At 36.5% G+C, this 14,417-nt stretch overlaps 1 protein-coding gene across 4 annotated transcripts; it reads right to left on the bottom strand.

Annotated features, from left to right (window-relative positions):
• Positions 1-5,973: 5,973 nt before the first annotated feature.
• On the bottom strand, positions 5,974-11,506 carry LOC100263194 (FACT complex subunit SPT16). 4 transcript variants are annotated; one of them, XM_010661436.3, is made up of 3 exons: positions 11,140-11,506; positions 10,586-10,658; positions 5,974-9,958 (listed from the first exon to the last, which is right to left on the bottom strand). In XM_010661436.3, exon 3 carries the CDS (start codon positions 9,926-9,928, stop codon positions 6,677-6,679), a length of 3,252 nt encoding a protein of 1,083 aa, XP_010659738.1. In that variant the 5' UTR covers positions 9,929-9,958; positions 10,586-10,658; positions 11,140-11,506; the 3' UTR covers positions 5,974-6,676. The 4 variants fall into 4 exon arrangements, with proteins under 4 accessions (XP_010659738.1, XP_010659739.1, XP_010659737.1 ...); XM_010661437.3 differs by having other exon boundaries at positions 5,974-9,955; XM_010661435.3 differs by lacking the exon at positions 10,586-10,658.
• Between the last annotated feature and the right edge of the window lie 2,911 nt (positions 11,507-14,417).

Here is a 14,417-nt window from a genome sequence, read left to right as displayed (position 1 = left end):
AGGCGTGCTAATTGCCAACCACAAGTTCTTAGGAACATTTGCCCACTCTACATTTGTTGGTCAAACCAATGAGGGAGATCACGAAGCTTGAACAAAGTGGTCTACAGGTAGGGTAGGGGAAGTCCTCTAGGTGATGGAATTAGTTACTCTAAATGTCACATTTCATTCTCTCCAAGAGAAGGTGAAGCCAAAAGAAAGGTTGATGTCTTTTAAGAAGAATAATCCATCTACTTGTAGGGATCCATCTTTATTCGAGTATGCATTGACAGTATGGGATGAGAAAACGATTATTGCAATCACATTGTTGTAATGGAAAATGATTATTGCAACTAGATCATTATAAGAAGAAAAAAAAGGTCATAAAATGATCGTGTGGATCTAGTGGCTACATTTCTACATTTTCAGGATGTTTGTAGTCTTATATCATGTATGTCAAAGGTGTGGAAGTTGATGATAATTATGGATACCTAGTTAGAGCTTATGCCTTATGCACGAGTGACAATAGTTTGCCACAAGTTAAGCATGATTTCCAATGAAAATTATTCTTACCTCAAACTTTTTTTTTTTTTTTTTGTGAGAAAGAAGTTTGAGGAAAAAAAAATTTGCCTCAGAAGAAATGATTGTAAATATAAAATTTTTAATAAAATTTTTGAAAATATCAAAATTACCCTTATTTTTCATAAAAGCTTATTTAAAATATAATTTCCAAATTCATAAGCAATTAATAGCATAAATATCTATTGCATGAATGTAGTTTCACTTCCATTTCTTTTATTGCTCAACAACATTGGCTCACTACTCAGAGGCAATACTATTATTGCTCCGAATACTGATTAAGCTGACAAAATCTTGTTTTGGAACATTGTCTTAGAACAATTTTCTAGAGCATTAGAATATTGTGGCTCTGGGGTGATAAAGTTCTAGAACAATGATGTTATGGTTTCGGAATAATGTTGTAATCTAACCTTTACCATAACACCAAGACGCAAAGCACTTGCTCTATTTATCAATTCACAAGGTCGCTAAAGAACTTAGAATAATGCCTTATGGATGGCTTGCTAGATACTAAAACAATGACAACAATGACTTAAGCAACAAACCTCCTAATCAATGAAATACTGAAACAAAAGTTACTTGTTCCATTGATGAAGCCATGGAAGTGTTGGGACACTAAAAAAAATATCATGTTGGATGCTAGACCAACAACCCCATCTGTTGGTTCTTTCATTGGTAGTTCATACGAGTCATTATCCCACAGTTGCATTGATCCCATGAAAGCTTTAGTGCTGAATGGGACAACACTTCCACCCTCCCATCGATGTTGGAAACTAAGGCTATGCTTGGATCCCATAAAATACAAAGGAAATAAAAAAAAATGTTTAGGAAAATGATTTTATCATGTTTGATTTCACCATAGAAATCACATAAAAAAATCAAATATAATTAAAAATTTATACATTTTAAAATTATTTCATCTTTATATAATAGGAAAAAAATAAGTGAAATAAGTTTAAAGAAATATATAAAAATAATTTATTGACTTTGAATCTATCTTTTATTTTCCTTCATTTTTTTTTCTTTCCTTTCACTTTTTCTCTCTACTTTATTTCTCTCACATTTTCCCTCAAATTTTTCAAGAACCAAACATAACCTAAAGGCTATTTGGAACAAGGAGCTAGTGTGGCATGGATGATACTAGAAGAATAATTCAACCATTATCCTCTTTCTAATGATGCTGAACTCCCATAATACACCCTTCCTTTTTCCAAGCAAGAGCAATTGGTTTGTGAAGGTGAGCATCCCCCCCCCCCCCCCCCGTGAAGATTTCAAGATGACTAGATAGTATAGTGTAAATAGCTCGTTGAAAGAAGATGATGAGGACAAACAATTGATTTTTCCTCCATTAATGATCAATGACTAACTTACATTGTCCTTTCTTACTTCAAAATGATAGAAAAGATTGCTATGTTTGGCAACAAAAAAGAGAAACAAATATTGAGTTGTCTATTTTTTATTCCTTTTTTTGGTCTCATCAACCATTTGTATTTACATTTGTACGTAACAAGTTTGTAGTTTTGCCATAACAATGGAAGTCTTTTTAGTTTCTCCCCAATCATTTTCATCCACACTTCAAATTGGAAACATATGATTGTGAGAACATAATATTAGGGTAGTCTTAGTCAACTTGATATATACATTGTTCATTCAAAATTACCTAATAGTTTAAGTTTTTCAATCAAATAAGTAATCTAACACATGAAAATAAAGCAAATGGTATATGAGAAATTAAGGAATGGGCAATTGACTTTTGCTAAAAGAATTAACAACTTTTCACCACAGGGCATGCTTATAAGATCCTTACAATGGCTTGGATTCAAGAGTGATTTTTTATAAAAGCAATTTTAGCTTATATCATTTTTATCGAGATCACTTCTATTGTAAAAACTTTTCTAAGAACTCCTAAAACTACCATCAAACAGTCAAAGATGCTCTTCAAATTTTGTTTTTCTTGCTTCTAAGATAAATGTAAGACATTTGTTTGTTTTTGCCACTCTAAGAATTCATGGGACCTCATAAGAAATGTCATGTGATAAGATTTATAAAATTTCTTACTCTTATATGGAAACGAGATTAACAAAATGTTTTGTTTAAAGATATTGTTTTTTCTTCCAAGATGAACAAATTTATTTCTATTTATCACTTTATATTATTATGCACATGGTATTTTTATCAATTACATCTTATGGACTTATTATGATTGTGTTTGAGAAAAATTGGGTTTAGGCAATCTTTAATTAGAATTTACATATCAATAATCTTGCAACCAATAATTATTGCATATGAGATTTATGGCATACCTTAATAGAAAATGGTTGTGTTTGTGTTTTTGTATGTAGACTTGTAGTATAGTGGGTATTTGGACTTGTAGTATACTGGCATCCAAATAAAGGAAATTTTTATCGACTAAAACAAAGGAAATCTTAATTATAAATAAGATGTTCGAGTCTCCCCTTTCCCTTGTGGAGTTCTGTGAGGGCTTGCCCTCCCTCACAAACCTCACCATTTTAGGGCAAGCACATGTGTGCACATTGAACACTATGAGGTCTTGCCCTTACAACTCTCATACTTAAGGGAACAAGAAAGCTGAAATGTGTGAGGAAGAATGTTGAACTTAATAAGGAGAAATGAGAAAATCTATCAAGTTTCGTCTTTCGAGATCTTATGATTCTATGGCATAGACTCTGGTATATCTTTACAAATCTCATGATATAAAGGTGAAAGTGAGCATCAAACTCAATGGAGGAGAAATAAGAAACTTTATCCAAGCTCATCTTCATAGATTTGATAATTCGAAGGTTTATGTCTTCACAGATCTCATGATTATGGGGTATATCTCTACAGGCCTCATGGTATTAAGGTATTTCTCTTACTGGTTTCATGTTATTGGGACATTACCTTTATAGATCTCATGGTTTTAAGGCATCGTCTTTACAACTATCATAGTATTAGGGCATCGTGCTCATAGATCTCATTCTTCCAAGGCATTGCCCTCATAGATTTACATTATTAGACATTATTCATACAACTCATAGTTTTAGGGCATTGCCTTTACAGATCTCATGGTTTAGGACGACGTCTTTGTAGATCTCATGGTATTAGGGGATGAACCTCACGTATCTCATGGTACCAAGACTATTTTAAGGCATTTTTCATATATATATATATATATATATATGTGTGTGTGTGTGTGTGGATTGCATATATGGATCTCATTATCCTAGGGCATTACCTTACAAAACTCATGGTGTTAAGGTGTTCACCTTTTACATCTCATGATATTAAAGCATTACCCTTACAAAACTCATGGTGTTAAGGCGTTCGTCTTCTAGATCTCATGATATTAAAGCATTGCCCTTATGAATCTAGATTCCTTGCAGATCTCGCAATATTAAGGCATTGCCTTTGTAGATTTGAAGGTTTTAGGGCACTATCCTTGAAGATTTCTTGGTAGTAAGGCATTACCTTTATCTAACTCATGATCTTAAGGCATTGTTCTTATGAATCCTATAGTTTTTAGGGTACGCCCCTTAAAATTCTTAAATTCTAGCGTATGCTTTCATAGATCTCATGATTTTATGATATAATGTCTTATATGTCACATTTCTAATATATAGATCCTACAATTTTATGGTGCATTTTCATAATGCCCATGGATAATGAAGGCTCATTTGCTTTAAAGGATCTATGTCTATGAGATCTAATGGAAAAAAGTTAACCTCGAACTAATCTTTTGATTTAATCTAAAGCAATTAATTTAGGATACTATAATTTGTATCATGATTGATTGATTTAGTATTATTATTATTATTTTAATCCTCACCATCATCATCTTAAAATGTATAAGAGACATCATTCTAATGGTTAACTTGACCACATTAGTAATTTGTTCAAATCTCTTGACATCAAAGCACTACACTTACAAATCTTATAGTTTTAAGGCATTGCCCTCATAGATCTTTCAATTTTAGGGCAATACCCTTACATGTTTCATTGTTAGAGGACATACCTTCACATATCCCATGATTTTATGGCATAATGTCTTTAGTTGTAATGTTCCCAAGGTGCTGGAAAAAAAGTAAAGGACCTTTAGGTTTTTGAATACCTAAAATTTGTGCATTCTAGTAATGCTTGTGGATCATGGAGACTCAATTGTTTCGGAAGATTTATGCCTACAAGATTTATTGGACCCTTGATTGCTTTTTTTTTTATTTAATCTAAGTTATGTTCACGATATTGTACTCTTTTATCATGATTGACTAATTTATTATACTATTATCTTACAAGGTATAAGATACACCTTTAATATTTAACTCAATAGCATTTAGAATTTGCCCTCACAATCTTTCACAATATTATGACATTACTCTCTTATAGATCTCTTGCTATCAAGGCAATACCCTTACTAATCTCACAATTTTAGGGCATTGCTCTTATAGATCTCATGATTTTAAGGCTTTGTTATATAAATCATAGGATACACTTTCATCGATCTCACAATGTATGAGAAAATTGTCTTAAATACTACATTTCCAGGGTATGGATAAATAGTGAAAATGCCTTATTATTTGTGAACTCTTATAATACTCTAAGATGATGAAGGACCATTTGCTTCCAATGATCAATGTCTACAAGACAAAATAGAAAGAGATAACCTTGGACTAATCTTTTGATTTAATCTAAATCAATTATGCTTATTAGTATTATTATTATTATTATTATTATTGAGGAAATTTATCGATCTCTCAATTGCATATTTTTCCATGCTTATGCCATCTAACATTTCCCTTTCTTTTAAGGTAGATTTTTATTCTAGCATGCTTTAATATCGTATGCATTTCTATATATTTGTATTCATGAGGCCACATACAAATCATCCTGTAGCATTTAAATAAGAAATAGAGCCTTTTGAGTTTTTCATTGAAGAATCAAGTAATTAATTAATAAATCTTCTATTGGATTCCCAGTGTTATTGGTTTCAGTAGGTATAGCTTCCCATTAAAACTCTTAAAGGCGGCTCCTTCTTTGACAAAAAATTATTACTCTCAAAAATCTAAAAAAAATAACTTGAAATGATTCTTAGGGTGTATTTGATAATGATTTTAAAAAAAGTTAAAAACACTTCAAAAAATCGCTACCAAACACACACTTACACTAATACTTGATTGATGTTTTTCTTCTGTTTTTCTTCTTAGACTAATATTTATGATAAAAGCATTTAAAAAACACTTCTACTAAAATGCTCAAGGGCATATAACATATAACACCACTAGATGAGGTTGAATGAAGTTAACACTACCTAATTGGCTTTGAATGGTTCAAGAAATATGCTTCAACGCATCAAAGTAGGCCACTAGACTTACTAGTAAGATTTTTTTTGGCCCCCTCAAGTTTTTGTATTCAAGAGGGCAGTATGAGAATCCAAGCTTAGGAATTGATTTATAGCATGATCATCAATAAAAAAATATCACTATCTTTTCATTTTGCAGCTGAGAAGGGAAGGAGACAAAAATGAAGGCATTGGACATGTTCTTACCTTGGAACATCATCTGATCACAACCTGGAAATAGCAAGCTGTTCAGTCCAGAAATGACTTCAGAAATAACTAAGGAGCTCACACATTCGCTCACACATTCAAGTAAGCAAGGACCAAGGCCATTACTTTAATATATCAGCTCTCTGTTATCAGTCTCCAAGCATTGATAGAAGCACTTTCAGGTATGGCCTGAATAGAAGTAAGCTCCACTCCAACCTCTTGAATGATGGCCCTCTATCATCACAGTACCAACTACCAATTGAGCTAGCTTTTAGAATTAGATTGGGGAGAAGGGAGAGAATCATGCCAGCAAATAGATAAGGGACCAAAAGCAAATGGGAGAATCTTGAAAGGAGGAGGTTGGTTAATATCCGATCAAACTAATGCCATCATTTTTACAAGCAAATCTTAATGTCTAGGCATTATCCTGTTCAGCCCTTGCCCTGAAAAGAGGACAAGAATGGAGGGCCGTTCTTAGCTAACTTAAAAAACCACTACTGTGTCAGCTGCGGCTGTGTGTTGATAAACTGCTAAAACAAAGGGTAAGAGAAACTAAAACTAGATATCTATCTACCTAGTTGTTCACTTGTTCTTGGGCCTCTTGACGGAACTGCTACCAGAAAATGGTCTGCTTCTAGGGAGAGGTCGCTTGGCAGCACTGCCACCAGAAGCTCTGCTGCCAGGGGGAGGTGGTCGACCCTTTCCAAAAGCTTTCGTCTTTCTTCTCTTTCTCTCATCCTCACTATCAGATTCATCACCTTTCTCCCTGTCTGCATTGCTTGCTTCCCGCTCCAACTCTTCCCAAGTCTTGCCCTCCTCTTCCGCAGATTCTTCCTCTGAATCATCCTCTTCGTCATCCTCAGACTCCACCAATGATTCAATGTCAGAATCTGAAGATGATTCAGAATCAGATTGCACATCTGATGGCTCATAACCTTGGTCAGACTCCTCTGAGTGCTCACTATCTGAATCACTGGCTTCCATATTCAAAAATTCCCATCCCCCATCATCTATGAAGCTTTGGGGATCATCAGTGATTGTTTTCAAAATTTGCCTCCAGTTCAAATTCAGCCTGCTCTCGTAATACTTGATGTCTGTTGTGTCAAGCCATTCCTTAATGCCATCAATTGACGTGGAGGGGATAGAATCAATCCGAAGTACATCCCTCTTGAAGTCCTTGAAGACAATGGTCATGTCAAAGTTCTTTTGTCCAAGACCAACTCTCTCAAGGTTCACAATCTCAATCTCAGCTAGGGTGATCACAAGGAAAGGAGTCTCTATCAGTTCAACCAGGCAACTTGAGGTTGGGACGATGAAAGCTGAGGATTTGTAAGGTACCCCATGGAAACCAAGCTCCCTCAGAGGCTGATCAAACTCAAGGTCAAGGCCACTGAATTGGGGCTGCCCCCAAAGATCATTCACCCGATTAACAAAGCTCTGGAAGTCCATGTTCACTTTATTCTTTCGATCCCTCTCTCGCTGCTCTTCTTCAATCTCATCAGGGTCATAGGCAGACCTCTTCCCACTTCCCAAGGTCTGTACCACATCCATCACCTCAACATAGAACTGCACATCTTTGGTTTTCTTGGTTCCCACCATTATGTGGTTATGAAGATGAAAATGAATGAGAGTGATCATTTCATTCTCAACTGGCTGGAAAAATGCATGCTTGATGTTCCCATACATGATGTCTACACGCTCATCTGGCCTAGAGGTAGAGTAACGAAACCCATTTACATGAGCTTCTAGTGTACCAGACAGCTTTCTTCCACGGCCACCAAAAGGAGGACGAATCCAAAGGCCAAACAACTTTATTGGCTTGAATTTATTCCCTGCAAGTTGAAGCTTCTCCTGGGTAACCAAGGTTGCCCTCTCAGCTCTCTCAGACTCCCTTGCAACAACTTGCCTCCGGAGGGTCTTAATCCCCTGTACGACTTCACTTATGTGCCTAGGGTCCTTGGAGCGAAAGGATACTTCCTTCAAATATATAGATCCCTGGAATTTCAAGGAGTTTGCATCATGAGGATTAAAGGCAGTCCCTGGGACATTGAATATTATTCGGATATAGCATGTTCGGTTAGTGTCCTGCTGACTGGTCACTGTCCTCACAGTACCAACATGAAAAGGGACCAAGCTTCCATAGATAGGCAAGAGGATGGCCTCATTCTTCTGATCAATCTGAATCATGCAGTCTCTTGGAGGGGGAACATCATTGACATTCTTATAAGCAATCAGATCACTTGAGGTCTTGGAAGCACCATGATTGTCTCCTGCTGCAGAACCACCACCGGCAAGTCTCCGAGCAGTTTCTTCATTCTTTTGGCGGGCAAGTTCTGCCTGGTGCTGCCTCCGAAGCTCCTCCTTTGAAATTTCCTGGTTGTCCGACCTAAGTGTTGTCTTAGACAAGGTCTCTGGGCCATGAGACTCCGCTTTGGCTTTTGGCCTCTCTTCTCCTTCATTGTCATCGCCTTCCTCATTGAATGAGTATGCTATGTCCTTCACAGCTTTAGAGCTCAATGAAGTCACCACCTCTGGCTTTTCACCGATAATAATTGTATCTGCAAGCAATAGAGAAAAATCCTGGTTTTTTGGGTTGTTCTCTGATGACTGCAAGTTCTGAAAACCCAATGACACATTAAAAACCATGCCTTGTTTCAGTACCCGATCATTTTTGGCATTAATACTCAACCCTGATTCACGGAACTCAAGACCAATTCCTGTTCCAGCAGATTTTGTTAGCTTTGTGACCAATTCTGGAGCATCCTTTTCAACCACTGAAAGGGCAGCTTGATACACATCACTGATCTTATTCCCTGGCCTCAATGCACTGATTGCAACTTCATGGGCCTTCAATAAAACCCCATAAGCATTGCTCTGCAGTGCATTGGCATCAATCAGAAAAGTCCTGGCCAGGTTTGAGCAGTAGCTGTTATATCGGGATCCGATAGCACATATGATCACACTGGGAGGATCATAGTGCAAATAGTCATCATTGCTTGCAGCACTGGGTCTGAGATCAAATTTTCCTCCACTTTGAAATATAGGAGGGTAACATATGTCAACATTCTCAGCCCTCAGTCTGACCTTTGCCTTAGTGGGATCAACTATGGCCTTTTCCGTGTCATCCATCAATGAAGAATGGGTGACTTTCTTTTCCTCATCAATAACATTTTCAAGATTTGGAACCACAACGTTCTTCATAACAGAAGCAGTTAAAAAGGCAGCTTTCTTAACATTTGTAAGCTCAATACTGTCTTTGATGGAAAAGAGATCTGACAACCAATTGGTCATATCACTCAGCCCAATGCTTGAGTTTTTTAGCTTCTCAGACCATGTATCCAGAAGTTTCCCTTCAGGAGCCTCTTTTGCTAAGTATCCAATAGTGGGGATTGATTGAGCTTGAATGGCATGGAATATTGCATCCATCTGGGTACTTCCATCATCAGTCTTTGCCTTCACATGTATCACAACATCTACACCCACAGCCTCCTTAGCAGAGGTTTTCAGGACTCCAAGCAGAGAGGCCTTCTTCTGGCTACACAAGAAATGAAGCTGCTTCTTCATGAAAACCATTATAGTCTCTGGGAACTCATAACCAAGCAACCAAGTGCTGAGTGCTGAGGACTTCAGATACCGCAGATCCTCTGAAGCTGGAGGTGTTGCTATTGCAATGACATCAACAGAGCCCCATAGATCAGATTTGTGTTCATTCCAATGTGAGTAAAGCTTGTTCAACCGCTTACTGAAGCTGTTCAAGTCAATGGTATAAGCAGTTCCTGCTCCAGTGGCCTTCCCATTTGATGCTTGGACATTTCCACTCCGCCGTTCTGCCATTGAAAAATTCCTGGGTACAGAACTAGACTGCTGCACAAAAAAAATTAGGTACATGATCAATGACCAAACCATGAATATTGATTTATAGTAGTTTTTTAATCACCTTTTTGATTCCTGAGCAAAATGGAGGAAAAAAAAAAAACACTTTGGGTAGCATATTATACTGTTTTTTTTATAAAAAAAAAAATTGACTAGCTTAACCCTACTTACCCAAATAATTGAATTAGGTTTGGTTGACTGGAGTTCTCATTTTCCTCAGGTTGCAAACAATGAAAATATTAAGATTCAAAAACAAAATATGACCTCATTGTTTGATAAAACTAAACCATAATTCCCTTGATAGGCAAGCAGGGTTGAAATTTAACAATAATTAGTGATAATAATAATAACAACAACAACAACAATATTTACTACTATAATCTTGTTTTATTTTATTTCTGCAGGTAACTTGATCAAAAAAACAATAGTACACATGATTCAAAGAAATAATGATGATCATGATTCAACCTTAAAATTTAGGATATTAATTATCTATTATCTATTTATTTTACTCTTAGTCTCAATTTAATTCTGCATCTCCTACAAAATCAAGGATGCATGAAACCACTTGTTGAAATCAAATGGGAACCAAAAGGAAAAGGGCTAACTTGCTATTACTTGTAAAGTATGAAGCAAATCCTAGAACCACTGATGCGAATTCAGAACCCAGGTTTACTTTTCGTTCAGGTATCTGCCATTTCCAATTCAAACCAAACCACAGAAAATAAAACACGATCAATTCCTTTATTTCCCCGAAAAGCATCTACCAATATTTCATACTTGATCAAGGAAAAATTCGCTTATTAATTTCTATCAGGCCTTTTCAAAGTTTGAGAATAAAAAACCAAGTACAAAAAACATCTATATACAAGCAAAACCTCTGCATTACTGAGTGTTTCAAAGTAGTTTTGAAGGATCTTCAATTGCAAAAAAGCAAAATATTTTACTTTAGAAAGGGTTAGGGTTCGAAAACTAGAGCGCCAAGAGTTCCTCGACAAACAGAGATGAAAGTTAGGGTTTTAAAAAACAACCACTTTATCCCAAACGTAAAACTCAAGTATTCCATATTTTATCTCAAAACCTCACGCGTACAAAAGGAAATAGGGTTTCGAAAACTTCCGGACAGTAAAAACAAAGAGCGAAATCCATACAAAACGAAGCTAAGAACTTACATTGCTTGCTCTTCTCAAAGAAGCTCTCTACAGCCTTCGAATGGAAAAGGAGAATGTCTGGGTTCAGGTAGGGTTAGGGTTTGAGTTCTGAGACCTCAAAACCCTCTCGAAAAGTGTAACAACCTAGGGTTAGGGTTTCGAAAACTTCAAACCAACTCCGAAAAATGAAGTTATGATTCGAAGATAAGGCGGTCCAGAAACAGAAAACGATTGAAGATTGAAATGAAAATCAGAGAGAAAACGAAGGAAAGTAGAAGAAAACTGCAGAATTTAAGAGAGAAATCTGAAAGAGATCGAAGCCAGATGGGGAGAGAGAGAAACGAGACAGCCGAAGCGGGATCGAGTCGGGACTGAATTTGAGTTTCGAGTTTCTGGGAAAGGCCAATTATATACGTCGGTTTGGTCCAAAACAAGGCTGGCATTTCATAAAAATTACGGATTATGCCATCCATTTTCTCATTGAATTGACGGAAATAGACAACCTTTGGGACCAAAAAGGCCATTATTGGCGGGAAATTCAAACGCCTTGAGGGGTAATCGTGTAAATTGAGTAACTCGATTTGAAACGGACCATTTTCGGAGCCCATTTGCAGGGGAAGAGGGTCATATATGAAACGGCGTCGTTTTAGTAAGTTGCAGTTTGAGTGTAAAGACGACGTCGTTTTGGGCATCACTTAGCCCACGAAGAAGAAAACGCCTCCACTGTAGAACGTGAATGTCCTCTCCTACCCCTAGATGTGAAGCATTTAACATTAAAAATGGCGGGAAAGAAGATTCTGTTTTCGGTTGGTTTAACAATGGCGGGAAAGATACCATGGAATATCTTAAGAAAAATTTCATTTGCGGATTCTGTATAGTGTATAACTCAATAAAATTTATTATTTAAATTTTACTAGTTTTCAATAAAGATAGATGAAATAATGAATATTATCCACCTTGGAAACACGATTTTTACGAACTCTTTGGATAATATGAGATATTATGAAATATATCTTAATAACATTATATTAATATTATAGTGATTGTTAATCTTTATTTTATCAAGAAACTTTGCAATTATTGGAATTGGAATAAATGATTTTTTCAATTCAATAATTACGTAAGAAGGTCTTTATAAGATATATGATATTATGCATCAAATATGAGATATTATTTTTATATGGATTTTTCTTAACTTTGTAAACGTATTTTAAAGTTAAGGAGATTTTACATAATTAAAATTAGTTTGTTACATAAAAATAAAATTAACAAAAATACATTAAATGGTAGAAAATGTTAGTTCCTCTTCAAAATTCATAATTCGTTATTACTAAAATATGAAAATGAAACAAGAATAGAAAAATAATTGTAAATTAAACATAAAAATAATATCTTCATTCCTTGTTGCATGTTTTTTTCCCTAAACGTTATTCATTTTTTTAGTTAAGAAAGATGATATTGAGAAAAAAAAAAACATATTGGGAAATAGTGCGTATTTTTTTCCTATTGTTTTTCATTTGTTTAGTTAAGATATTAAAAAAAAAAAAGTTACGGGAAATAGAATAAAAAAATTATTTTAGATATTTCTAGATATATATATGTGTGTAGACCCCATTTTGGGGGGACATCTCTACAGCCCGATTGAGGATGGCAGCTGCAGGGTAGTGGAGAGAGGAAGCTAGATAGAGAAAAAGAGGAAGAGGCTAGAAGCAGGGGAAGGTCCTTGAGCTTTAGAGGGGGTATTGGTTTGAGAGCTAGGAGGAAGCTAGAGGGGGCAGTGGTACTTTTGGCTGCTGTTTTTCTGGCAGAGAGAGGAGGGAGTGACCAGAGAGAGATAGAGGGAGCTTGAAGGGCAAGTTTTCTGGAAGTGAAGACAGAAAACAGGAGTAACGGGAGAGAGCTTTTGGGAGAAGAAAAGAGAGGTATGGATACCATAAATCCGGGGATTTACTTTATCAGTATATAGTCTTGTTATTTTTCTCTCAACAGTGGTGGTTGATTGTTTGATAATGTGTTTGATTTCATGATTCATGTTTGAGTTAATGGTTTATTATTGCTACATTCTTCACTTCTCTGGTTGGTTTTGAGAGTGGCTCTGTTTTAGCTTCACCATATATCATATAGAAATCTTTGTTTTGTTTTGTTTTGTTTGCAACTCCAAGGGATATTTGGCTTGATTTCACTCACCATCATCAAAGCCCGTTGATAAAAATACGGAACGTAGCTTGTATGAATTCCTTTTTGTTTCTACCATGTGTGCCCTGTTTTAGCTACCTTCCCCTGTTTCTGATATTGGTCCTGGTGAGCATCTATTTTCTCACCTCTGCCCGAAGGAGCAAGGAATTTCCAATAATATATTTCAGCAGTAATCCTGGGGACTCTCATGATACAGATATTGTGTGATTGAAAAGCTACATGGATGTCCAATACTTTGATGAAAATGGGCTTGCAAGACATTGTTCATCTGTTGGTAGAGCCTACCATTATTTGTAACTAGGTGTTGGAGAAGGCATTGCCTGGTTGATTGGTTGGGCACTAATATTGGAATATACAAGTGATGGCTCAGTTGTTGCTCGTGAGATATTTCTGAATCTGGCTTTATTTTTGGAGGCGAGGATAAACTGCCTGCTCTCTTAGTCTGCTATACCATCTCCTGGCTTGGTATTATGGTCAATCCACGTACAGCAATTCTGGTTTTCATCGTCACTGGGCTATTGTGTGTTGGTATTGTGGTGAATCCACCCACCCATGTGCTGAGTTCCACGCCGCTTCACGGGCTATCTTCGGGGACCAATATATGTCAGCGACCACGTCAGGAAACACAACTTCCAGCTCCTGAAAACCCTCGTCTTACCCGATGGGTCACTTCTAAGGAGTTTTAGGAGCATTCAACTGCCGAGGATGAGGGTGGTGCAGAGAAACACGAAGAAACATGAGCCCCCAAACAACAGCACCAGAAGGACGTTGCTGCATGGGCAGTTAAGAGGAAGCATCGCATCACAAAGAAGCTGTATTCAAGGTCCATAGTGCCTGTCGCATTGGAGGTGTGGTTCGCTAACATCAAGAGAGTGGGTATACCCAATTACCTGGTTGTGGCATTAGATGACGACATTGGAAATTTCTGCAAATCCAATAATGTCCCAGTGTACAAGAGAGACCCAGATGAAGGTATTGATTCAGTTGCAAGAACAGGAGGTAACCATGCTATCTCAGGACTGAAGTTTCGGATCTTGGGGGAGTTCTTACAGCTAGGTTACATTGTTCTGTTTTCAGATATTGACATAGTTTACTTGCAAAAT

The sequence above is a fragment of the Vitis vinifera genome, chromosome 14, assembly GCF_030704535.1.
Source record: "Vitis vinifera cultivar Pinot Noir 40024 chromosome 14, ASM3070453v1".
NCBI classification, from domain to species: domain Eukaryota; kingdom Viridiplantae; phylum Streptophyta; class Magnoliopsida; order Vitales; family Vitaceae; genus Vitis; species Vitis vinifera.
This window is presented reverse-complemented; position numbering and strand designations above follow the sequence as displayed.

Bases quoted from the DNA above. Each gene is read 5' to 3' on its own strand.
- LOC100263194 (XM_010661436.3), bottom strand. From the start codon at position 9,928: ATGGCAGAACGGCGGAGTGGAAATGTCCAAGCATCAAATGGGAAGGCC.